Source organism: Dipodomys spectabilis, unplaced genomic scaffold, assembly GCF_019054845.1.
Source record: "Dipodomys spectabilis isolate Male_0828 unplaced genomic scaffold, ASM1905484v1 ptg000030l, whole genome shotgun sequence".
Classification (NCBI taxonomy): domain Eukaryota; kingdom Metazoa; phylum Chordata; class Mammalia; order Rodentia; family Heteromyidae; genus Dipodomys; species Dipodomys spectabilis.
Genome location: NW_024870707.1, coordinates 5224504 through 5249655, shown reverse-complemented (window position 1 = coordinate 5249655; position 25152 = coordinate 5224504). Strand labels below are relative to the sequence as shown.

The window sequence follows — 25152 nt, the reverse complement described above, 5'->3', positions numbered from 1 at the left end:
GCCAGTGAGAACTTCCTGTACTTTTGCCACTGCTCAGCCGCTGCTCTTTTGCCATGGTCCCGGTTGAATAGGAAAATGCAAAACCTAAATGCCAGGTAGACCCAACATCTTATCCTACCTCCAACCTGTTCCAACTCTAAACTTCATTTTCTCATTGTGAAAAGCTGTGACATTTGAACAAGCCCCTGATGGTCTAAAGATTCAATAACACTTTTTTTTTTTTAAGTACCTAGTGTATGGTACTGACATCACCATTTGGTAATGTTAGTTCCTCTCTTGGCTTGCTGCCCCGTGGCTTCTTGTCTGAGGTCTCCCTGTTGCCTTACAGATGGTTCTTGGTAGTCCCTAAGAGCTCTGTATCACAACCACGTTCACTTTTTGGGGGGGAGGGAAGGATACCTAGGTTTGAACTCAGGGCCTGGCCCTTAGTGACTCTCTAACCACTTGAGTCACACTATCAGCCCAGCTTTTTGCTGGTTAATTGGAGATGGAGTCTTAAGGACTTTTCTGCTCTAGCTGGCTTCAAACTGCAATCCTCCAGATCTCAGCTTCCTTAGTGGCTAGGACTACAGGTGTGAATCAACCATGCCTGACCACTTTTTCTTAACATTGCATTCAACCATTATGTCAGTAATGAATAATACCACAGTTAAAGGAGTGTCACCCTTCCCCACTCCCGTTTACAGATAAAGAAACGGGGGTTGAGGGAGGCTGAGCTATTCACCTGGTGTCAGGAAGGAAGCAGCACCAGGTCTTGTGAAATAATAAAGACATAATGACAACAATTAGCACTTATGCTGACAGGGCCCAATGTGGTACCCAGTATTCGGCCTGGATCATAACCCCTAATTCCCACAGGCAGGTGGGTATATTCTCTTGTTATCCCAAATTACAGAGCAGGAAGACGGAAGCTCAGAGAGATTAAACTGCCCAAGGCAGCCCAGGCTAGTGGGTCTCAAAGTCTCAAAGCCAACTTCACAATGTGAAAGTTAAACACACTCAGACCAACTCAAGAAAACACGCCTTTCCAAACTACACTGAGCAAAACCTCCACCCAAGCCTGCCCAGCATCCCGGGCAGCTTCAAACTCAATCATTCTTTGTTTTGACGAAGGATGCGAGGGCACCGCCTGACTTCTGGAAGGGAATAACAAGAGGGCAGGGGTGGGGCTGGAAGGAGGTTGAGGGTGGAAATTGAGGCGCTGGGGCGCGTGCGTTAGCGAGAGTATCTGGGGACCAGCAGGCGGGTCACGTGCGTGTGAAACTCGACCTAGGGGGAGGGGAAGCGGCGGGAGCCCCCGCCCCCACCTCGGGGCGGCCGCGTGTGTAAATACAACTATCAGCTCCGCAGATCTGTTCCTCTGTGGGTGCCTGGCTTCGCGGCACCGGGGCGCCTGGCGGAGTTCCCAGCGCCGACGCTTCTCCCCAGGGGTGTGTGTGGGGGCTGGGGTCCCCGAAGAGGCGAGCTCACCGGGGTGTCCTGCCCAAGTTCCGCGGCACCCGGAGGAGACCCCCCGCGTGGGTGCGGCTCAGGGCTGGGCCTGCGGGGATCCCGGGCGCCCGCCGTGCGCCCCGACTGCGCGCTCCCGGGGGCATCCGCGGCTGTCCCAGGCGCCTGCGTCCCCCACCCTACCACCCCAGGTGAGCAGAGGGGGACTCTTGTGGGGGGTGGGGGGTGGAGGAACGGGGGTTCCCCCATCTGCGATCTGCCGAGGGCCACCAGGCTGGCTCCCCAAGAAGTGTGGGCGACGGAGCCCGTGGGACCTTCGTGCGGCACTTTGTTCCAAGTGCCGGGGCGCGTTCCACCCCACCCCTTCTCTCTGTTCTCCGACTGGCCTCCTGTCCCGTCCCTTCCTCGGTTTACCCAGACAGTTGTCAGCGTCGGAACGGATCTCTCAGGAGCCCCGATTTTACAGACCAAGCTATTGAGACACCCCCCGCCTCCACCCCTCCCCAAGAGAAGCGATCGGCGCTTCCTTCCCCTGGATCTTAAGTCTTCCTCCCTTGTCCTTCGAGGTGTCTCCACTTTCCAGGGTCGCAGCCCGGGTGTCACTCTCGGGGGGTCCCCCCTGGGGGGAGGCGGGGAAAGGACTAGCTCCCCTCCTTCCTTCGTCCGTCTTTCCACCCTCCTTCGCCGCCCCCTCCCGCCGCCGCCGCCGCCGCCGCCGCCGCCGCTGCTGCCCTTATGAAGTCAGCAATCACCGGACTTCCTGCCCGAGCCGGAGCCCCTCTGGGGCGCCGAGGGGGCCTGGCGGTGTCCGAGGCGCGCGGCGCGGTGCGGGGCGCCATGCGGGGCGCGCGGGGGGAGGGGGGCGCCTCCGGGCCCGCCCTGGGTCTCCCTCCACGTGGCAGCTGTTGGATTGGCCCTAGAGCGACTGTAGGGACTCGGGTGTCCTGGTGCGGCCGGGGGAGGAGGCGGACGACGACAGGAAAGGGGGGGAGGGCAGGGTGTCGGGGAATTAGTCTCTAGACTTCTTTTTTCTCTCCTGCCTAGTTCTGGGGTCGGGTTTGGGGCGGGGGGGAGCGTGGAGTGGAGTTGGGGGGAGGTCTATTTCTTGGTACCGGAGGCTGACAAGGGCTAGTCTGAGAACGATCTGCCCCTTTTGTGGGTCTTTGGGGACTCGGGGAAGTTGGGGGTTTGGTTCCTTGGGAGCGGGTTCTAGCGCGCCCCAGCGCCCGGCCGCGCGCCAGGAAGCGGCTGCGCGTCCACAGGACTTCTCCTTGTTTCTGATAGTGGCCAGGCGGGAGCCCAGCGCGCCATGCGCCCCTGGCACTGCCAGAGCGCGCCGGGCCAGCTCGGCTGCCAGCCACTAGGACGCCCCCCAGAGCTCCCTGGGACCTCCGTGAAGGGCTTGGGTGGAGGGGTGGGCCCGAGGGGGTCTCAGGAAGCGACATGATGCAGTACACTTCGCCGGGGCCCATGGGAGGCCCCTCCCTCAGCGCCCTGTTCCTCTGCAGTGTCTCGGCCAGCATGGCCCCCACGCTGAAGCAGGCCTATGGCAGGCGCTGGTGGATGGCCTGCAGCGCTGTCCTGGAGAATCTCTTCTTCTCGGCTGTGCTCCTGGGCTGGGGCTCCCTGTTGATCATGCTCAAGAAGGAGGGCTTCTATTCCAGCTTGTGCCCAGGTATGCCCGAGAAGGTCGAAGGTCGGCACTGGGTGGAAGGGGGAAGGAGGAGCAAGGGAGGAGGGGACTGGAGAAAGGACCAGTGGTCAGCTGGATAGAAAGTAGGAGATGCTCAAGATATAGGAGCATTTAGACCCCTGGGAGTTGGAGAAGAGGTCATTTCTTTAAAGGTCACCAGGAGAATTGGTAGAATAGGTGAGCCCACTCTGTTAGGATTACCGAATTCAGTGGTCACTGAATTGTCTTACAGGGGATCCAAGATCCTGAGATTGATGGCTAGAGTTTCAGGACTCAGACCTACTTCAGTCTAAAGAGGGAGGTAGCCAGGTAATGGTAGCTACTCAGGAGGCTGAGATCTGAGGCTCACAGTTTGAAGCCAGCCCAAGCAGGAAAGTCTGTGAGACTCTTCAATTAACCACCAAAAAGGCAGAAGTAGAGCTGTGGTTGTAGAAAAAAAAATGCTAGACCTGAGTGGAAAAAAGAAAAAGAAGCTAAGGGGCAGCAGCAAATGTCTGAGTTCAAGTTCTAGTATCAGAAAGAAAGAAAGAGAGAAAGCAAGAAAGAAAGAAAGGAAGGAAGGAAGCTGCTGACCCCTTGACTTTTGTTTTTTAACTTCCAAGACTGTATGAAAATACATGCCTGTTGTAGCCAGCAAAACAAGACAAAAAAAATGGGAGGTACACTAAGAAGCAGAGATGTACCCAGCTGCTGGACGGGGCCTATTCTCTCCATCCCGGCCCAGCCCCCTCCCCTCCCTATGCTAGGCTAATGCTCTGCCACTGAGTCACATGGAAGGGCTGGTGGGATTTCTTGCTTGGGTCACTGTAAGGACAAAATAGAAGTGGAGCCCCATCAAGCATTGTGTGAATGAGAATCGTCTACCCCCCCCACCTCACTCCCTCCACCCCCCCGGTTTTCAAGTCACCCTTCTCTCCAAGTCCTGTTCAGCCCGATTTCCTCTAGGATAGGGATTCTGGAGTCTGTGTAGTTTCTCTTTTAATCACCTTTGCCTTATAAGAGTGGCCCCAAACCAAGAGTAGGTCATCTATATTCCTTGGTAGCAAGAGTGACATCCAGGTTGTCTGTAGCCACCCAGGTAGAGGGGTTTTCCTTTCTCTTCTGATGTCCAGAGCTTGGTGGCTGTGTTTGTTTTCTGGAAAGGAGAGGACATGTGAGAAGCTCAGCTACGGGGCTTGGTGGAGTGCTTCTCCTCCCTCCATGTTGGAATTCCATCTCAACTGATGGATGGACACTGTAGCACACACCTGTTATCCCAGCTGTGGGGGGGGAGGGGGAGGAGCTCCGGCTAGGAGCAGTGACATGCACCTGTCATGGCCAGTGATTTGGGGAAGCACAAATCGGAGGATCAAAGCTCAGGCCAGCTAGGAATAAAGTGAAACTCAACTTGGAAAATAATCAAGGCAGAAAAGGGGCTGGAGGCATAGCCCAAGGGGTAGAGTACCTGCCTAGAGAGCTCAAGGCCCTGAGTTCAATCCCTAGGGCCAAGAGAACAAAATAAAACAGCAACAACAAAAGAATGTGGTACGTCAGTTATCTGGTCTGTAGAAAGGGAGCAAAAGTATCTGTTCCGTGACACTCAACAGACTTCTCCCTCTCAGAGAGAGGCTGGCTGGGGAAGGACCTACCCAGGGGAAAGACCATCATGGTTCTTTGAGGGTTGGATCTCTGTTCTGAGCAGTAGTTGCCTCCACTTGGGGCCTGCCCCACCCCTGTCAGGGTTATGGAAGGAAGCAACAGGTGGCACTGAGATAGCAATATACCAGTGCTTCCTGGCTTCCGTAACAGAGCTGGGGGCTGGAGCAGGAAAGTCCATGAGACTCCAATTAACCAGCAAAAAGCTGAAAGTAGAACTGTGTCTCAAATGGTAGAGCCCCAGCCATGCGCAAAAAAGGCAAGCAAGAGGCAAGTGAAAACCCCAGTTCCAGCACAAAAAGAATAACAACAACAACAACAAAACACAGGTAGATAGATGGGCTCTTAAAAAGGAAGCAGGCGTTCTGGGAATGATAGAAATATTTTAAATACTGTCTACGATGATGGTGGTTACTAGAGTGTGTGAATTTGCCAGACTTCATCAGCTGGGTGAAGTCAATCGTTAGCAAAATTGTCTTCAAAAAATACCACTATTTCCAGAGGGAGAAGGTGGGAAGAAACTACCACCTGGGCACTGGCAGGCATCAAAGCCATCAGGTAGAAAAGGGAAAATCCTCTCCAGTCCCTAGGAGACACTCAGAGAGCACTGGGGCTTCATGGGGGTCTCTAGTGACTGGCACTGAATCCTCCTAGCCTCCTCCTCAACAAATCCATCCTTTTCTTCCTTGGCCAGAAACCAACTCCCCTGCCAGAGGTAGAGATGTGGCTCAAATGATCGAGTACCAGCCTTGAGCAAGAAAAACTGAGCAAAAGCACAAAATCCTGAGGTCAAGCCCCAATACTGATAAAAAAAAAAAAAAAAGCAAAACCAGGTACATAGTAGGTGTTGATTGCGAGTTAGAGGGCTATTGAAGGAAATTTTGGAGCAGTGACAATATCTAACTCAGGGGCTGCAAATTCTAGTGGCCGCTCAGGTTAAGCAGATGACAATAAGTGAATAAAGAAAGGCAGGTGTACGATGACAGAGTCCATGAGCTGAAAGACAAAGGGACAGTGTGACTTTGAGGAGGCTGGCCAGGTGAGGGGGAAGCCTCCATTCAGTTCTAGTTATGACTAGATCTACCTTTTTCTTTTTCATTTTCTTGGTGGTGCTGAGGTTTGAACTCAGGGCTTCCTTGTACTTCTTAGGTAGGTGCTCTACGACCTGGGCCACTCTGCCAGCTCTTTTTGTGTCTTTTTTTTGAGGTAGGGCCTCCCAACTCTGACCTTCCTATTTACACTTCCGTGTGTTATTGGGGTGACAGGTGTGTGAACCACCTCACTCAGCCATTGGTTGAGATGGAGTCTCATGAGCTTTTTTTCCCCCCCCTTTCAAATCAAAAGCCTTGAACTGTCATCCTTCAATATCTACCTCCCAAATAGCTAGGTGTGAGCCATTGTGTCTGGCTCATCTTTCAACTTTTTTTTGTTGTTGGTGGTGGTCATGGGACTGAACTCTGGGCCTCTGTTGCTCAGCTCTTCAGTCAAGGCTAGCGCTCTATCCCTTGAGCCACAGCGCCACTTTCGGCTTTGTTCTGCTTATGGGGTGCTGAGGAATTGAACCCAGAACCTCATGCATGCAAGGCAAGCACTGTACCACTGAGCCACCTTCCCAGTCCTCTTTCAACGTTTGAATAAACCAGAAATCTGGATTTTTTTTTTTTTTTGGTAATGTCCTAACTCCTGATTTTAAAATGGCACCTAAATTACAGTTTCTAACACTCCAAGAGCCAACCCTGTTAGCCAAGCAGAACATGAATTATTATCCTCCCATTTCTTATTTTACCATTTGTGCCATATTGTAGATGTCCAGGAAATGGGTGTCCCTGGTGGAGGAATAAACAATGATCATAAAGGTTGCTCAATTAGAGGACTAGTGTGAACCCCAAAAGCTGTGTGATCTAACCCCCTAACCACTTCCTCCCAGGTGCCTCAAGCCTTTCCCCAGCCTCCCGGGTAGCTGGCACCTGTCCCTTCCCTGGGTGGCCTGCACTCATCATCTGACAGGTCTTCATGTTCTTTCTGGTGTTAACACACAGATCCAATTACCTAGCATGCCTGCCTGCCCTTTGGTTTCCTGAGGTTATCTGTAGTCAGGGGTCATTGACATCTTTCTTCCCAGCACGCAGGCACTAAGGCATCTCCTTCTGTTTGTTCTCTTCTTTGTAGCACCTAGCAATTTAAGTCAGCCTCCAGGCTGGGCATTGATGGCTCATGCCTGTAATCCTAACTACTTAGGAGTCTGAGCTCTGAGGATTCCGAATTCAAGCCAGCTTGGGCAGACCAATCTGAGAGACTTTTATCTCTAATTAACCAGCAAAAAAAAAAAAAGTGCCAGAAGTGGAAGTATGGCTCAAATAGTAGAGCACTAGCCTGAGGGAGAAATCCAAGTGAGCCCAAGGCCCTGAGTTCAAGTCTCAGTACTGGCACACACATACACATGAACAATATCAACATCCCTTTGTGTCCTGTCATCTCCTGTAAGCCGTGGAGAGCTGAGAGCTCCCTGTCTTACTGTGGAATCGGCAGCCTCCAGAGTCTCTGCTCTTCTGCCCATTTGCCAATGATATCAGGAGAACTTCCCGTGGGCCACGACAAGTGTGAAGTGTTCTGTTTTCTGTCTCCAGTGAGGCCTCTTCCTAAGCCTGTGGCTTAGGCCTTCAGTCCCTGATTGTATTTATCAGATAGTTTGGCTCTGAGGCTCAAAGCCAAGAAGTTCTGGTCCAGAGTTTTAGTTATTCAGGCTGGAGTGGGAATGGCCTTGCCTGTCTCCCTAGGAGTGTCCTGTTTGCCTTAGTCACAAATTGGGGGCGGGGGCAGCTGCCTCTTGACTCAGAATGCACTGGGTTCTACATTGCCAGTCCTTCTGATGGTTTGCTGCAAATCCAGGTCGCAGGGCACCTAGAAGAGGAAATCTCCGACCTTCTGAAAGGTCTGGAAGGCAGAACCTCAGCTTCATAATCTGGAGGATGGGGTACTTTATCAGCTTAGCTGGCTCACAGGGCTGTTGTGAGTTAATACAGGGACTATTTAGAACTGCCTGGAACATAATGACACGGTCATTAAATACTAACTAGTATTATTTAGCAGAATGTTGCTTGTTGGGAAAACTACCTTTGCCTTTGAAGTGAAATCTTGTTACCATTCGCTGATTTTTGCTATTTATTCGTTTATTTTTTGGTGCTGCTCCAGGGGCTTCAACACAAGGCCTGGGCACTGTCCCTGAGCTCTTTAGCTCAAGGCTAGTGCTTGACCACTTGAGCCACAGCACCACTTTGTATTGTGTGTGTGTGTGTGTGTAGTTCTGAGGAATTGAACCCAGGGCTTCATGTATGCTAGGCAAGGTCTCTACCACTAGGCTCTTCTCTCTTGTCTTAAGTCTCCCTTCCCCTTTTGCAGCTGAGAACACAACCAACAGCACCCAGGAGGAGCAGCGCCAGTGGCCAAGCTGCCGCCAGCAGGATGAGATGCTCAACGTGGGCTTTACCATCGGCTCCTTCCTGCTCAGCGCCACCACCCTGCCCCTGGGCATCCTCATGGACCGCTTTGGCCCCCGGCCCCTTCGACTGGTGGGCAGGTGAGGTGACTGTGCCGGTGTGAGCAGAGGACTGGGGAGGGGGCTGCGGGGAGAGGAGGCTCACAGGTCAAGCCTGTCCCCCCCCCACTCCCCCCACCTTGTGTCCCCACAGTGCCTGCTTCGCAGCATCCTGTACCCTCATAGCCTTGGCTTCTTGGGACCCTCAAGGTGAGTGAGCAAACTGGCCTCTTGTGGCTCCACAGCAAGGGTGTGTGTGGGGAGGGGCAGGCTATTTCCCACTAGTTCCTGCCCTTGACCACTTAGAGCTCCCTCACCTGCCCTTCTCTCTCCCTTTCTAGTTCTGTCGCCATTGATATTCCTGGCGCTGTCTCTGAATGGGTTTGCTGGTATCTGCCTGACCTTCACTTCGCTCACTGTGAGTGTGGCAGTAGGGCCTATGGGAATAGGGTGGAGCTAAAGGTGAGTGTGTGTGTGTGTGTGTGTGTGTGTGTGTGTGTGTGTGTGTGTGTGTGTGAACTGCAGGTGGTGCTGAAGATGGGGGTGGGGCCTTGTGTCTATGTGGAGCACGGGGACTAGGGGACAAGCAGCACTGTGTCTTCACTCAACAAGGGCTCCCAGAAGAGAACCAGGAGCCCACCCTTGAGCAAGTAAACTAAGAAAGTGTGCCAGGGGCTGGGAAGTTGGCTCAGTGGTAGAGCGCTTGCCTTGCATGCCAGAGGCCCTGGGTTCGATTCCTCAGCACCACATAAGCAAAAAGAAAAAAGCCGGAAGCGGCGCTGTGGCTCAAGTGGTAGAGCGCTAGCCTTGAGCTGAAGAGCTGAGGGACAGCGCCCAGAGTTCAGGCCCCACAACCGGACCCCAAAAAAAAAAAAAAAAAGAAAGTGTGCCAGTGGTCATAAGTCCTGGGAAGAGATTTAAACTGGGTAATAGGATCGTGAGGGGGATGGAAGCAGCCCAAGATGTGTAGGCCTTTGACACATTGTAGGAGGGAGGGATCGAGTCTGTCTGTCTGTCTGTCTGTCTGTGGGAGGGGCAGGTGCTGTCCATGTGAGAGGACTCAGGTGGATGGGATGTATCTATGAAGCTGAACTATGTGAAGTTGCCGGCCCTTGGCTGTGTTTGACGCACAAACTGGGTGTGTTCCCCTGGCTCGACCTGTTACAATGTGTGAGTTGTGTATGTGTGTTTGTCTAAGCACGTGTGTGTGAGGATGAGACTAAAGGCTTAGAACAGTAAGTGGGGTGGGGGTGGGGGAAGGGAAGGCTTCTGCTGGCCTCCTCTGGTTGTTTATCTCAGATATAGCCAAACCGCGTGTTTGTTGGCTGAATTTCTCCTCACCCCAGGCAGACACCTTTAATTCCAGCTGGGGACATTTCACAACAATCAAGGAAGCTAATCCTTTCCTACTCACCCACAGCCCCTTCCTGCTATGCAATTTGGTTCAGGTCAATAAATCCCTTTTCCCTAGGGCTGAGGCCAGAGGCTTGACCTCAACCCTGCCCGGGCCAGCCAATGGGGAGGTCCACACTGCATGCTCAGTGGGCGTCTCCTCCCCTGCAATGCTAGCCAATGGAAATGCTGGAAGCCTGCCCCACCCCTCCTCAGTGCCACCCCCTCCAGGCCGGCTGGCCCCGCCCCCCAGGCAAGATGTCCTCCTGGGTTGCCCACCAGCTGTTGAAGCCTGGTATTTCTCACACGCTCTCTCGGTCCATAGTTAGCTAGGCCGACCTTGCCCTCTCTATGTACCTGGCTGAGCAGTGCCTCCGGACTCTTGGGGGGCAGGTGTCCCAGCCCTGGCACCCTCCTCTGTGTTCTTGGCAGTGTGCCTCACAGATAAAAGCATGCCAGCTCTGCCTGAGTAGGGGCAAACTTGGCCTCACGTCTTTCCTGGGTCCACTTCAGGGGAGTGGGGGAGGGGGAGAATATAATCAATTCCTTACTGATAGGATTTCTGGCTTGCTTCTGCCCATTTGGTCTCACCCTTACCTCCCATACCACCCCTTGATTTGTCCTGGCTCAGTAGAAACTGGGGGCTGGAGTGTTCGGAACCACGGAGTGTGCACAGGCATTGGGTACTACAGGGTCCAGCTACTGGCAGAGCCTCGGTAAGGCCCTGGTGACCAGAGCAGCATGAACTTGAGTCCATTTCCTTCCCTTGCAGCTGGAATCTTCTCATCTCTGAAACGAGTCCGAACATACTCATATTTCTTAACCCCTGCCTCATGAGGAATTGAGGGGTATCACACAATAACTAACAAACTTGGGGGCCAGCCCCAGGATTAAAGAGTGAACAAGGCTTCTCTTTGAAGGCACGTCTGGAAACCATGTAGGGGCTTGAAGGCCACTGCGAGTGTGTCACAGGGGGTCAGAATGCCGTTTCCCATGTTGGTTTTGCTTGGAAGCTTTTCTCTTGTATCTCCTGGGGCTATCCTTGGTTGGTGCCTGCCAGGTTGGAGTCTCCAAGCTTTCTCAGACTCTGAGAAAGGGGAGATGTCAAGATGTGCCCTGCTCACACTCACCGGCACTGCTTTCCTCCCTCAGCTGCCCAACATGTTTGGGAACTTGCGGTCTACCTTCATGGCCCTCATGATTGGTTCCTACGCCTCTTCTGCCATCACATTCCCAGGAATCAAGGTATGAGCTTCTTACAGGGCCACGGGGGGGGGGGGGGGGGGGGGGGGGGGGGGGGGGGGGGGGAGTCACCTGGGTTTTCCTTTTGCCTTGACATGAGAAGTGGGTGGGGCTGAGAGGGGGATGGGTTTTATGTCAAGTGACCTAGTTCCTGCCCATTAGAGAGAGGTCAATTCCTGCCCTTATAAAAGAAAGCCCTGGGCTGGGAAGGTGGCTCAGTGGTAGAGCGCTTGCCTTGCATACATGAGGCCCTGGGTTCAATTCCCCAGCACCACATAAGCAAAAAGAAAAAAGCCGGAAGTGGCGCTGTGGCTCCAGTGGTAGAGCTCTAACCTTGAACTGAAGAGTTGAGGGACAGCGCCCAGGCCCAGAGTTCAGGCCCCACGACCGGACCCCCCCAAAAACAAAGAAAAAAAAGAAAGCCCTGAAGCCTCATGGCATGGGAAGATGCTTTATGAGTCTGACTGAATCACTTTCCTCCATTTGCCACCGTCTGGATGCAGGCTTTCCTTCTCTCTGCTGGGCCAGACTGGGCATTCTCTTCTGGCCTTACCTGCTCTAATCTATTCTCCCTCCAATCTGCACTCACAGAAGTTTCAGAATTATCTCAGATGGACCACTAGCTCACAGACTTGTTGAAGATCTTCATTTCCAGGCATTCCAGGTCCTTGACTCTGACCCCAAGCAGGGTCTTATCTCCCTTCTAAGAGGCTGGGTGACTTGGTCCAAGGTCATACATTGAATCTATACCAGAATAGATCATGAACAGACCAGAGCTTGGCAGATATGGGAACGCTCAGAGCAAGCTACAGGCCTATTTTTCCCTTTATCAGATGATATCAAAGCAGATCTTTTAGCCTAATGCTGGTGGCTCATGCCTTTAATCTTAGCTCCTGAAAGAGGCCAAGATCTGATGATTATGGTTCGAAGCCAGCCCAGGCAGAAAAGTCTGTGAGACTCTTTTCTCCAATTAGCCAGCAAAAATCCAGAAGCAGAGCTGTGGCTCAAGTGGCAAAGTGCTAGCCTTGAATGAAAAAGATAAGGGAGAACACCGTGGCCCTGAGTTCAAGTCCCAGTGCTGGCACACAATAAAAGCTCTCTTTTGACTTGAGTCATGACACATCACCCCTCAGACGCTAGCCTGGGCAGTTAATTTGTTAGACTCAAGAGCACTTTTGTTCAGCTTCCTCAAAGGGGTTTGAGAGTATGCCTGCATAGGCTGAGGAGCCAGTTCCGAGCCCCACACTCTGGCGGGGTGTGGTTCTGTACAGCTCTGCCTTATTCCTAAGAAGGATAGAACCCCTAGATCCCAAGGTCAAAGAAGAGCAAGGTTTCTCATAGCAGTGACTGGAGGTCTGAGCAGGGTCCTGACAAGAAAGCAGACATCAGCCAGCTTGGGTCACCCAGGCAGAGCGTGTTGGGGGCAGGGCAAGAGAATTGACATCGGTTCCTGAGCCTCTCCCGTCTGAGAGGTTCACACGCTTGCCCTGAAACCCAGTCTGTTCAGAACTTATTCTGCCTGGAGTTAAAAAGCTTTGTACACCTTACCCCTTTCTGGGAGTGCCTAAAAAAAAAAAAAAAAAAAAAAGATGAGAGAAGACTGCTTAGACTCAGTTTTGTCTTTCCTGCAGAATCCTATCAGCAAGGGGGGGCAGGTGAACCCAGAGCATTAATTTTCCTTTGTACAGCATGTGGAAAATAAGCACCCACTAAAGGGTCTATGGACTCATAGTTCAAAGGTGTGCACCTTTTTGAGGTGATAGCTGAGATTTGCAAGCCATGGAGTGGGCACCCGGCACACATTGTGGAGACCATGCCACACTGTTTTAGCATAGCCTGGTGGGAGAGGGAGGGGAGTGGTGGGCTTTCTGGGTCTTTCTGTGATGGCATCTAAGGCCTGGGCTCTCCTCCCCCTTCCCCCCAACCCCCCAGCTCATCTATGATGCTGGAGTGCCTTTCATGGTCATCATGTTCACTTGGTCTGGCCTGGCCTGCCTTATCTTTCTGAACTGCGCCCTCAACTGGCCCACGGAAGCTTTTCCAGCCCCGGAGGAAGTCGACTACACGTGAGTGCTGGGGCTGGGTGGGGGGTGGGGAGTGTTGGATGGGAATAGAGTCTCCCTGTGCTTCAGAGAGTGAGGCCGAAGGATGTAATGTTGAGACATGGATTCAGCTTTGGAATGGGACCTGGCCTTGGAGCTGAGCTGTGCACATCCTCACAGAACTCCCAGCTCTGCTTTCTCATCTCTCTTTGGTGGACCTGGTTCCCCGACCTGATCACAGGTGTTTCTGAATAATGAGCTGGCACGTAACAGGTGGTCAGGATATGGTGGCTATTATTGTCCTTTCTAGTTTGGGAGAGGGTGATCCATGTAGGAGGTGCCTTGGCAAGAGCATTAGCTGCCATGTAGCCCCCAGAGGTAGGATGCAAAGGAACCAAACATGCTAACTTATGGTGCAACCTAAACTCCAATTCTTTAAAAAAAATTATTGTTATTATAAAGGTGATGTACAGAGGGATTGCAGTTACATAATTCAGGTAAAAGTATATTTCTTTCTGGACAGTGTCGTGGTTTCTCTTCATCCCAGCCTTTCTTACCTCATTTCTGTGCAGCATGGCTGGGGCTGATGATCCTAGACCAAGCACAGAGGCTGGTGGTCATACAGTTGACATTTATTGGGCACCTACTATATGCCAACACAATTTTCAAATAGCTGTATGATGTAGTGGTTAACTCGATTCATGAAAAAAAGTATAGAGGGTTGAGTGTTGGTGGCTCATGCCTATAATCCTAGCTACTCAGACAGCTGAGATTGAAGCCAGTCTGGGCAGGAAAGTCCGTAAGACTCTGATCTCCAAATAACCACCAAAAAGCCAGAAATGGTGCTGTATCTCAAAAGTGGTAGAGCACTAGCCTTGAGCACAAAAGCTCAGGGACAGTGCCCAGGCTCTGAGTTCAAGCCCCAGGACTGGCACCAAAAAAAAAAAAAAAAAGTTAAAAAAAATAGTACAGAGAACAGTTACTTTCTGAAAGTCTTACCATTGACTCTGAGTGACACAGCCTCTGAATTATTTTTGTTTATTGTTTTGATGCTGTCAGACTTACTCAGGGCTTTGTGCTTACTATACAGGTGTTCCACTACCTGAGCCATGCCACCAGCCCCTTCTGCTTGACTTGTCAGATAATGTTTTGCCCTTCTTTCCCAGGCTGACCTAACCTGGACTGCAGTCCTACTTTATGCTTCTTGTAGTTGGGGTGACAGATGGGGTGCCAGCTTGTTTTGTTGTTATTCAGATGGGCTCGCTCAAGCCACAGCCTTCCTGATTTCCAACTCCTGAGTAGCCAGGCTTACAGGTGTAAACCACTGCTAGTCTCAATTCTTGAGGCTGGCTTTTTTTTTTTTTTTGCTGGTCCTGGGGCTGGAACTCTTGGCCTGGGTGCTGTCCTTGAGCTCTTTTGCTCACGGTTAGTGCTCTACTACTTTGACCACCGCTCCACTTCTGTTTTTTGAGTGGTTAATTGGAGTTTAGAGTCTCATGAGGACTTTTCTGCCCGGGCTGGCTTCGAACTGTGATCCTCAGATTTCAGCCTCCTGAGTAGCTAGGATTATATAGGCACGAGCCACAGGTGCCCAGGGATGCTGGCTTTTTGATGGGAACAGATCAAGTGAAACAACTTACCTGTCCTTCCATTTACTGGGTGCCTGTGTTCTTCTCCCCATCCTGAGGAGCTTATAGACCATGTCAATGTCCAGTAAAAAGATGTAGGATGACAGCTGAGAGGTTGGAGTTGGGTGTCCTCCTGGCTCATTGGCACATGATGTGACCTGACTCCCGGCAGGAAGAAGATCAAGCTCATTGGCTTGGCCTTGGACCACAAGGTCACAGGAGACCGCTTCTATGCTCACGTGAACATTGTGGGTCAACGCCTGAGCCAGAAGGCCCCAAGCCTGGAAGAAGGGGCTGACACCTTCATCTCCTCCCAGGATGTTCGTAGCACCTCAGAACACCTTCCAGAGAGTGAGTATCTGGTCAAGGTTTCAGTCTGGGGGACTTAGGGCGGGTCCATTCTTACTCAGCTCAGTCCACACAATACTCCCATGTGCAATTGGAGCATAGCTGCCACTTACTTGCAGATAGAAAAGTCAGTGTGCACACAACTCTGGAAAGTTCAAATTCAGGAATATTCTACAGGGCTCCTTTGGTAAAGGGTAGAAGAAGCTTCCATCATGGGGCAGGGTCGCTGGCCTGCAGGGCAAACTCCAAACCTGTTGCATCAGACACAAGCTAGTTCAGAGAACCTGCAGGCTGGGCCTTCCAACACCTGGCTGACCTTTGCCCATGCTGGCTTCAGGACAGTCTGCGTCTACCTGCTAAACCACTTCTCACGGGACTGCTGAGCCCAGGACTGGTCAGCTTTCTGTTTGTTTGTTTGTTTTGCCAGTCCTAGTGCTTGAACTCAGGGCCTGGGCACTGTCCCTGAGCTTCTTGTTGCTCAAAGCTAGCATGCTACCACTTGAGCCACAGCGCCACGTCTGGCTTTTTCTGTGTACGTGGTACTGAGGAATGGAACCCAGGGCTTCATGCATGCGAGGCAAGCACTCTACCACTAAGCCACTTTCCTAGCTTCTTGATTGGCTTCTTGATCAGGGGAAGCCTCACAGGCTTTTGAGTGAGAAGATGGAGTTTGAGTCCTGCTTCTCAAGTATGCCTTTGTTTTCACCTTCCTCCACCCTTCTCCCCTCTCTCCTTATATTAGTACTAGGGCTTGAACTCAGAGCCTGGATGAGGTTCCTTAACTTTTTTTGCCCTACCACTTGAGCCACAGTTCCACTTCTGGCTTTTTTGCTTGTTAATTTAAGAGTCTCAAAGACTTTCCTGCCTGGGCTGGCTATAGTTCCTCAAATCTCAGTCTCCTGAGTAGCTAAGATTACAGGTATGAGCCACTGGTGCCTGGTAAACCCTCTTTCTCCTCTCTCCCTCCCTCTTCCTTCTCTCCCCCTCACCACACACTTTGTGCTGGTCCTGGGACTTGACCTCAGGGCCCAGGCACTGTCCCTGGGCTTTTGTGCACTCTACCATTTGAGCAATAGCTCCACTTGGTAGTTAATTGGAGATCAGAGTCCCACGGGCTTTTCCAGGGCTGGCTTTGAACCATCATCTTCAAATCCTCAGCCTCCTGAGTTGCTAGGAATCCAGACATGAGCCACTGGGGCCTGGGAAACCTTCTTCATCTCTTAAACTAGATTAACAGCACTACTCAAAATTAAACTAGAGCTTATCATACATATCCACTGGGAAGGTTCGTTGATATCATGGTCATGGAAGCTCCAGTCCAGCCTATCCCCACAGGAGCCCCAGTCAGGCCCACCTGCCGCTTCCAAGCCATGTGAGCACAGACCAGGTAGTCCTCTTTCTCAGCTCTAGTTCCCTCACCTTTAAAATGTGGTCAAGCCAGGTACTGGTGGCTCACACCTGTAATCCTAGCTATTCAGGAGGCTGAGGTCTAAGGATCACAGTTTGAAGCCAGCCCAGGCAGAAAAGGTCTCGTGAGACTCTTATCTCTCCAATTAACCACCAGAAAACAGGAAGTGGCCCTGTGGCTCCAAGTGGTAGAGTGCTAGCCTTGAACAAAAAAGCTCAGGGACAGTACCCAGGCCCTGAGTTCAAGCTCTACCACCGATGGCAGGGGGGGAAAAAGGGGAACAAGAAGGCTTGAGGATTCAGTAGCACCTCTCCCCGCCTCCCACTGTCTCCCCAGGGTCTGTGCCCTTCCGCAAGAGCCTCTGCTCCCCTATTTTCCTGTGGAGCCTCCTCACCATGGGCATGACCCAGTTGCGGGTGATCTTCTATATGGCCGCCATGAACAAAATGCTGGAGTATCTCATCACAGGTGGCCAGCAGCCTGGTGAGCCTCTGCTGGGACCCTGGAGTGGGGGGGTTCCAGGCTGGCTACTTGATTGATCTCCCCTCACCATGTCTCTCCTTTGCCCACAGAGACCAATGAAATGAGACAAAAGGTGGCAGACACAGGTAGGGAGAAGGAAGCAGGGCCCTGGCTTGTACCCACCATGTCACTGTCCATCCTTCAGGGGCTGGGCCCACTCTGGTAGCTCCGATCGTATCTAAGAATGTGGGTCGCCGGGAGGTGATTTGAAGCTCTCTGTCCTCTGCTGGAAGCGGGTGGCAGTGCCCACTGGTCTGCTAGCCTCCTGACCCCACTTCCCTTCCTGCCCAGTCGGGTTCTACTCCTCAGTCTTTGGGGCCATGCAGCTGTTGTGCCTGCTCACCTGCCCCCTCATCGGCTACATCATGGACTGGCGGATCAAGGACTGTGTGGATTCCCCAGCCGAGGGCGCTGCCCTTGGAGATGCCAGGTGACCCACACAGGGATGGATGGTGCTAGCAAGTGGTCAGATCCTTTCAGGCTTTCTGTACGTGGACACATAACATCTCATGTCATTGTCCTGAGAACCTTGGGGGTAGAAGTACACCCTCCCCCCCCACCTTGTATGACAAGATGAGGAAATTGAAGCTGGAAGAAGCATGGCTTGTTTGCCAAGAAGCATAGCTGACATTGCGCGTTGGCTGAGCCAACCTAAGTAGGAAACTTCTCTTTTGGATGTCAGTACTGGGGCTTGAACTCAGGGCCTTGCGCTGTTGGTTGGCTTTTTCACTCAAGGCTGGAGCTCTACCACTCAAGCCACACCTCCAGCTTCCCACAGCAGCTCTCTAATGCAGATACACGATTGCCCTCTCTTGGCAGATGAGGAGGTTGAGACCCGGGGTTATAGAGTGAAGTGACTTGCCCAAGATCACATGGCAGGTTCCAGAATCCATGTCAAAGAGGATACACTCTAAAGCTTTCTTAAGGCAAGAGGGAGGAAGAATTGGTTCTTTATTTATTCATTTAGCCAGCCCTGGGGCTTGAATCCAGGGCCTGGGCCTCTTTGGGCTCAAGGTTTGCTAGTGCTCTACCGCTTGAGCCACTGTGCCACTTCCCGCTTTTTCCAAGTAGTTTATTGGAGATAAGAGTCTCACAGACTTTCCTGCCTGGGATAACTTGGAACCATGATCCTTAGTTGTCAGCCTCTTGAATAGCTAGGATTATAGGCATGAGCCACCAGCAACCTGTGATAGAATTTTTTTTTTTTTTACTCTGCTGTGGGGCTTGAACTCAGGGCCTGAGCATTGTCCCTGAGCTCTTTTGCTCAAGGCTAGCGCACTACTACTTGAGCCACAGATCCACTTCCAGTTTTCTAGTGGTTAATTGGAGATAAGAGACTCATGGACTTTACTGCCCAGACTGGCTTCAGACTGTGATCTTCAGATCTCAGCCTCTTGAGTAAGATTACAGGTGTGAGCCACCAGCATCTGGCTCTATTACATATTTTTTGCTGTGTAGCACATCACCCCATATTTCACTAACATTTATCATGTGGTTGACAAGAGCTGGGGATGACTTAGGTGTGGTGGTTCTTACTCAGGGTGTCTCATAAGGGAGCTTCCTCTGAAGTACTGTCTGGGCTTGGAGATGGCTTCCAGTTCAGTGTGTGGAGCTGCGGACAGGGATCCAGATCCCCACGCCCTCTCTCAGCCCACTCTCAAAATAGCAGCTGGCTTCTCTGAGAGCAAGCTAATCTTTCCCTCTGTTTTCAATTTATTTATTTAATTTTATTGTAAAGACGCTGTACAGAAAGGTTACAGTTACATGAGTAAGGCAATGAGGGCTAATCGTAGGAGTAGCAAAATATCATTTTTGTCATCTTCTATCAGTTCTTTAAGGTTGGTACTGAAGGAAGGGCCAAGGATCACTGGAGCTGTCTTATTGGCTGAAGGTCTCCGTTAGGTCTTGGACTCAGGCCTTGACTCCTGTGTGTATGTGTGTGTGTGTGTGAGAGAGAGAGAGAGAGAGAGAGAGAGTCCAAACCATTCCCCTTTGTCCTGAGAGGATGAGAGGTAGAGAAGGCATCTTGAGAATAACCCAGTAGTTTCCTTCTCTGCCCTGTAGTGCCCCAAATTCTCTCCCTCCCCTCCCCCACTTCCCTTTACCCTCTGCTCCCCTTTGCCAGGGTCCATTCATCGCACTCATTTGTTTGGGATAGGTAAACAGACTGCCCTTTCCCCAGCCTACTGCCCTCTCTCCTCGGCTGGCCTCAGCCAGATCATGCCAGAAAGAGGAGCCTGCTGGGTAGTCAGGGGCCATGACCTTCCTAGAATGGTATCTGCTTTCATTTTCATCCAGGCTTTCCCCATCCTTACTCCTCAAACTGTGTGTGTGTGTGTGTGTGTGTGTGTGTGTGTGTGTGTGTGTGTGTGTGTGTGTGTGTGAAGTGCTTCGGCTCTTGCGGTGTGGGTTCCTCCCACAGAGGACTGAGAATCTTGGAGAAATGGTTGTCCTGCACATTGGCAAGAGTTGGGGCCCGACTGGGAATTAGGGAGGTAGAGGCAGTGGCCAGTGACTGCCTGTTCTCCTCAGGGATGGAGACCAGACCAAGTCGACCAGACCACGCTACAGCAAGATCCAAAAGTTAACCAATGCCATCAACGCCTTCACCCTGACCAACCTTTTGCTGGTGGGTTTTGGCATCACTTGCCTCATCAACAACTTACACCTCCAGGTACCTACTCTTCCTCCCCGATTTCCCCCTCCTCCCCTCCCCAATCCCAGGTCTCCAGGGCCTGCCTTCAGGAAGAAGCCTGGTTCTCTTCTACATCCGGGTTCTTCCAGGAAGTAACTGGAGTTGATTGGGTGGGTGGGTGGGTCAAGGTGGGACTAGGAACGAGTAGATGGTCCAGTGAGGCCCTTGTTCCTCTTTTGCCTGCCCACTCTTCCCTCCTTCCCTCTCTTTAATCTCTTCCTTCTCTTTGGTTTCAGTTGGTGACCTTTGTCCTGCACACCATGGTGCGAGGTTTCTTCCATTCGGCCTGTGGGGGCCTCTACGCTGCTGTGTGAGCCACTTAAGCTAAGCCAACCTTCCTGAGCGTTGTTCCCCCCCTCCACCATCCCCAGAGCACAGCTGAAGGCACTGGAAGGTGCCCTGGGTAGTGTCCCTTAATGCAGCCAGCCACCTTATTGCTGGTGGGGACCTGGGGAGCTGGCTGCTCCCTGCCCTGCTCAAGAGCTCTTCTAACGATCTGGAGCTCCCTTGCCTCACAGGCCAGCCCGGAGCCCTTCGGGGTCTACTGCCTGTCCTGCCTCTCACAACAGCAGCTGTGCACCTCCCCGCGCCTCCCTTCCCCCATGCTCTTTTCCACTTTCCACTGCCAGGCACTGTTGAGGGACTCCCCTTGCGTGGGTGAGAGATAATCAAGGCCATTACAGTGGCCGGGAGAAGAGGCAAACTACTGTCCAGGGCCTCTGGCCTGGTTTAAATGCCATTGCTGGCCTGACAGAGGGCGCCTGCTCCGATTCTCTTCCTTCTCTGGCTTGCAGTAGCCTGGATCCTTCTCTGCTCTCGCCCCACATGCGGTCCTGCTGACTCTGCAGACTCTGCACCTCTCTCAGCCCACCTCTCACTCCTCCTGGACTTTTGTTTCTCTGCAACCAGGCTTCAGGCTGTCCTTGCCTCTCCATGGGGTCATGACAGTGGCCACCAAATGGTCTTCTCAAGTCTGCCTTTGCCTCCCTGACTATTTCTTTCAATGCTGGGATCCAACCCCCAGCCTCATGCATGTCAGGCAAGCGCCCTGCCACTGAGCTTCATCCCCAGCCCTGCCCTCAAGTCTCTTTTAAACAGGGGCTGGGCTACCAGCCTTTTCACATTACTCAGTGGCTTCCTATCTTCTCTCACTGAGCAGACTCCAGAGACTTTATTACAGCTCCAAAGGCCCTGAAGATCTGGCTCCCAGGACCTTTCTGCTTGCTTCCTTACCCTCTACTTTTCTCTTCCTTCCCTTGCTTTAAGCTGCAATAGCCACTTTCGGCACTGGAAACTCAAGCATGTTCTCTGCTCAGGGCCTTTGCGCTTGCTGGTCTCTTTTTTTCCCTCTATTCTTCTGGATTCTAGAAGACTACCAGTTTCACCTTCTCTAGGTCTTTCCCTAGCTGTCATCTTCTTGGTGAGGCCTTTTCTGGCCAGCTTACCTATTTTTGTAATGCCTTTGGTCCCTTGTACCTCCTGCTTTGGTTTTCTCTTTAGCTCTAAGCCCTACCACTACGTATTTATCTTGCTTCTTGTCCGATCGCCACCTGTTCTTGACCAAATGCCAGCTCTGTGTGTATATGTGTGTGTGTGCGTGCGCGTGCGCATGTGTATTGGGACTTGTACTCAGGGCCTGAGCACTGTCCCTTAGCTTTTTATTTAAATATGGAACTCTACTACTTGAGCCATACCTCCACTTTTAGCTTTTTGCTGGTTAATTGGAGATAAAAGTCTCATGGACTTTCCTGCTCAGACTGGCTTTTGAACCATGAGCCTCCTGAGGAGCTAGGGTTATAAGTGCTTGGCCAGATGTCACATCTACAAGGTATCATTTCACTCATTGCTTTATCCCCAGTACCTCAAACACTGCCTGATACATAGAAAGCGAACACAGCCCAGTGGGGTTGGTGTTGTTCCCACAATTAATGAAGAAAGTGAGGCCCAGAGAAGTTGAGCTACATATTATTATCACACAGTGAGTGTGTCTCAGAACCCAGCTTGCTAGCCCCATAAGTTCAGGGTCTCAAGTTCAGGGATCCAAGAGCATATGGTAAACCTGAACTCTAAGCACCTGCCTGGCCAGTGCAGTCAGCGGGCAGGCTGGGGGGGACGGAGGGGTTCTGGGCCTGAGCGAATCACACATGTCCTTGACCTGAGCTTCCCCTGTTTGGACAGGTTCCCATCCAATCATTTTGGGACGCTGACAGGCCTGCAGTCGCTCATCAGCGCTGTGTTTGCTCTGCTCCAGCAGCCACTCTTCATGGCCATGGTGGGGCCCTTGCGTGGAGAGCCCTTCTGGGTAAGAGTCTCGCTTGGTGTTGGGGGAACAGGAGCTACTTTCCTGGGTGTAGTGGGAGGAGAGTCAGGAGTCGGGACTTGTATGTAATAGAACCCCTCACTCCCCTTATGCCAGCCAGGAGACACCTCTGAACTCCTTAATCTGAGGGTTCCCAAGATGGCTGTACCTCAGAAAACCCCTGGGCCTCTTGAGTAGCTAGGACTACAGGTTGGAGCCACTGTGAGTGTCCAGTGGGGTCTGTTTTTAAGGATACTGTGCACTGGTGCTGTCTTGATCCTCAAGTTTGGGTTCAAGAGCTCCTGACCTCCACATCTAGGGTGAAGGCACCCTCTCTCTCCAGCACTGCCAGAAGTTTCCTCTTCATGTAGCAGGGCTCCATTCCTCACAAGGCAGTGCCATTATTATGGGAGGCTTTTCCTTGCATTGAGCTGTCGTCTGTCTCCCTGACATTGATCTTTCTACCCTGTGGGGCCTCCCACACCACAAGCCTCCCACAAGAACTGTGATGAATTAACTGCTCCTGCTCGCTGGACAGCTGATGTATGCCAAGCCTTCTGTGTATCTTAAAAAACAAACAAGAAAGAAAACCAAAAAACTCAAAAGAACTTAATCTTTGCCACCGTAACCACAAGAAGGAGGCACTTAGTGTTCAGATTCATTACCCAGAGTCACACTGAGTCATGGAGAATGGAATATGAACCAGTTGAGCCCCTGAGGGCCACTACCCCTGGGTTTCATTGGCTGTCTGTCCTTCAGGTCATTTGTCCGTGCCTCAGCAGGCCCCCCTTGAATGGGAGCCCACTGGCTGGCATCTGCCAGACCTGCAAGTCCCATCTGAAAGGCAGCCTGCCCAGCCCGGACATGCACAATATACCATCACCTTCCTTCTGTCCAACCGGAGAGTACCATGTAGTATGGGCACCAACTAGGTGCTGCTGTTTGCTAGACACCCCTCACCGCGCCCCCCCCCCCATCTTCCTATCTCAGCTGCTTTGCCAGGATGCTGGTGGAACATGATTGTGTCCACTGATGACTAGCTGTAGCCCAGGGCTGGAGCCACAGCCCATGTGGAGTCTTAGACTGTGTTGGAGTCTTAGACTCCGAGAGTCTCTTAGGAGAATAAGGACAAACCAGTGTCTGATTTTTTTTTTACTTTGTTTGTCTTTCCTCATCCTGAAGGTCAACATGGGCCTCCTAGCACTCTCCTTTCTGGGATTCCTGCTACCTGCCTACCTCTTCTATTACCGTGCCCAGCTCCAGAGACACGTCACTGCCAACTGGCCCGACCCACAGAAGGCTCTTAGTGTCCCCAAAGTGGCCGCTTAAACTCTGGAGGCCAAGGGAGCTGGATGGCAAGCCACAAAGGGAATGCCCCGGAGGACTTTCTACCTGTGTGAGCCAAGCCAGGGGCCGTACATTTATAAATACCGAGAGAAGTTCTATTTTTGTAAGGACCTGCAAAAACAAAACAAAACAAAAAAAAAAGTGGAGGGAAAGACAACTCTTCTGCCAAAGGACAGCCTCTGTGCTACCAGGAATGGACCTTCTTTGGGTTGGAGCAAGCCAAGAGTTGGAGGCTGCCCATTCTCCAGAACTTTGTCTTAGGGACCGAGAACAGGCAGGCCTCCTTTTTATTTTTTTTTTCCTGGTGCTTCCCTAGGGCTCATGGGTCCTGAGGTTCCAGCTCTAAGGAGTGCTTTGTGTCCGAGCTCGCATGCGTGTGACAACCTTCCCCTCAGAAGAAAAGGGCTGAGAGGCTGGCTGTGTCACAGATGGGGTAGAGACAGGGAAGGGATCAAGCCCCTTCCAGGGTCTGGAGGGCAGGTTCCCTCCCTCGCGCTGCTGCCTGCAGGTCTTAGAGGAAATAAAGAAGGAAAGTAAGAGTCTGGCTGGTGCGTTCTTATAACCTTGGGAGAGTGGGGACAGGGAGTGTCTTCCTGCCCCCTGTCCTGCCCCCTTCCCTCTTTCTTATCCAGGCTCAGTTGGCATTACCTGAGATGCTAGTAGTGCCAGTCTGTTCTGAAATGGCTGTGTGGTTGTTTTTAACCATGTACCCCATCTGTATTAGTCCCTGGGAGGAATCTTCAACTCCTGACCTCTTTCTCCTGTGTTTCCTAGGATTTGGAGTAGATAAAGCAGTTGGCCTTTCTCCTGTGAGTTATCACGGCTGGATACTTGAAGAAGGTTAAGGAAGCAAAGGAGGATGTCAGTAGTTCAGAACCACAATCCTACTATTCAGGAGGCTGAGCTCTTGAGAATCTGGTTTGAAGACAGCCAGCCTGGGCAGGGAAGTCTGTGAGACTATCACTAATTTACCACCAAAAGGCCGGAAAGTAGTGCCGTGGCTCAAATGGTAGAGCACCAGCCCTGAGAGAAATAGCTAAGGGACAGTGCCCAGGGCCTGAGCTCAAGTTCTAGTGTTGACACAAACAAGAACTATGTTAAGAAATGACGTCAACTTTCGCCCCAATGCACTCTGGGGCCTGCTGAAGCAACTCCTATTTGTGCTCTGTAGTTTTATCTTGCTGTATGCCAGACCTGCACCTGCTTGTGCCTGGGGCATGAGACTTACTGACTAGACTAAGGGATCAGAAAAGAGGGACAAGGGATGCTTGTTGGGAAGCTATTTATTCCACACAGGTGCTCATTTCCTCCCAGCTACACCCAAGGCCTCTGTGTCGTCCTGTTCTGTAGATTAAGGCACTAGCCCAAGGGCACACAGTGGTGGGTGGTGGAGCCAAGCAACCCAGGCCAGATCCTAGTTAGAGGCCTCTGCTGGGCTATCCAGCAGAATAGGAGGCCCCAGGCTTCTTCCTACTTCTCCTCGCTTGCCCTCTCTGAGCTAAAGTGGCCTTAAGGGCCTGATTTTTCCTCCCCACTGCCTCCTACTCAGTGAAGGAACAGCAGGCAGCATTCTTAGGTGCTATTGAGAAATCAGTAAAGCAGACTACCCTGCCCAAGTTACTGTTTTTGTTGTTTTCCTACGAGAAAACCGCGGAGAGGCCTTGGAAGTCCCACAATGAATCTGTCTGCCCCTACCCTCGACTTCCAACAGGGCCCTTTTCACACAGTTCCGACTCAGCTTTGGACAGCACCCATCAGCAAGCGGGATGGATGGTCCGGCTCGCTGATGGTGGCTGTTTGGGGCTGCTGGTGCTCTTAACTGTCTTGGGAGGATCTTCATCAGCGATGAAGGGATCCCCCGCCACAGCGCCTCCCGCAGGGCGCGCGCGGGAGCGCGGGGCACGCTTGCGCGCGCGG

At 52.0% G+C, this 25152-nt stretch overlaps 1 protein-coding gene across 6 annotated transcripts; it reads left to right on the top strand.

Moving 5' to 3' along the window:
- The first annotated feature begins 1558 nt into the window (after positions 1 to 1558).
- On the top strand, positions 1559 to 23770 carry Slc43a1 (solute carrier family 43 member 1). 6 transcript variants are annotated; one of them, XM_042676210.1, is made up of 15 exons: positions 1559 to 1640; positions 2958 to 3124; positions 8157 to 8373; positions 8467 to 8522; positions 8654 to 8730; positions 10857 to 10949; positions 12879 to 13012; positions 14789 to 14967; positions 16709 to 16855; positions 16945 to 16980; positions 17186 to 17324; positions 19427 to 19568; positions 19826 to 19899; positions 21768 to 21891; positions 23071 to 23770. In XM_042676210.1, the coding sequence occupies exons 2-15, from the start codon at positions 2971 to 2973 to the stop codon at positions 23215 to 23217; spliced, it is 1719 nt and encodes a 572-aa protein (XP_042532144.1). In that variant the 5' UTR covers positions 1559 to 1640; positions 2958 to 2970; the 3' UTR covers positions 23218 to 23770. The 6 variants fall into 6 exon arrangements, with proteins under 6 accessions (XP_042532144.1, XP_042532141.1, XP_042532145.1 ...); XM_042676207.1 differs by lacking the exon at positions 1559 to 1640 and adding an exon at positions 2273 to 2376 and having other exon boundaries at positions 8157 to 8354; XM_042676211.1 differs by lacking the exon at positions 1559 to 1640 and adding an exon at positions 2289 to 2376.
- The last annotated feature ends 1382 nt before the right edge of the window (positions 23771 to 25152 follow it).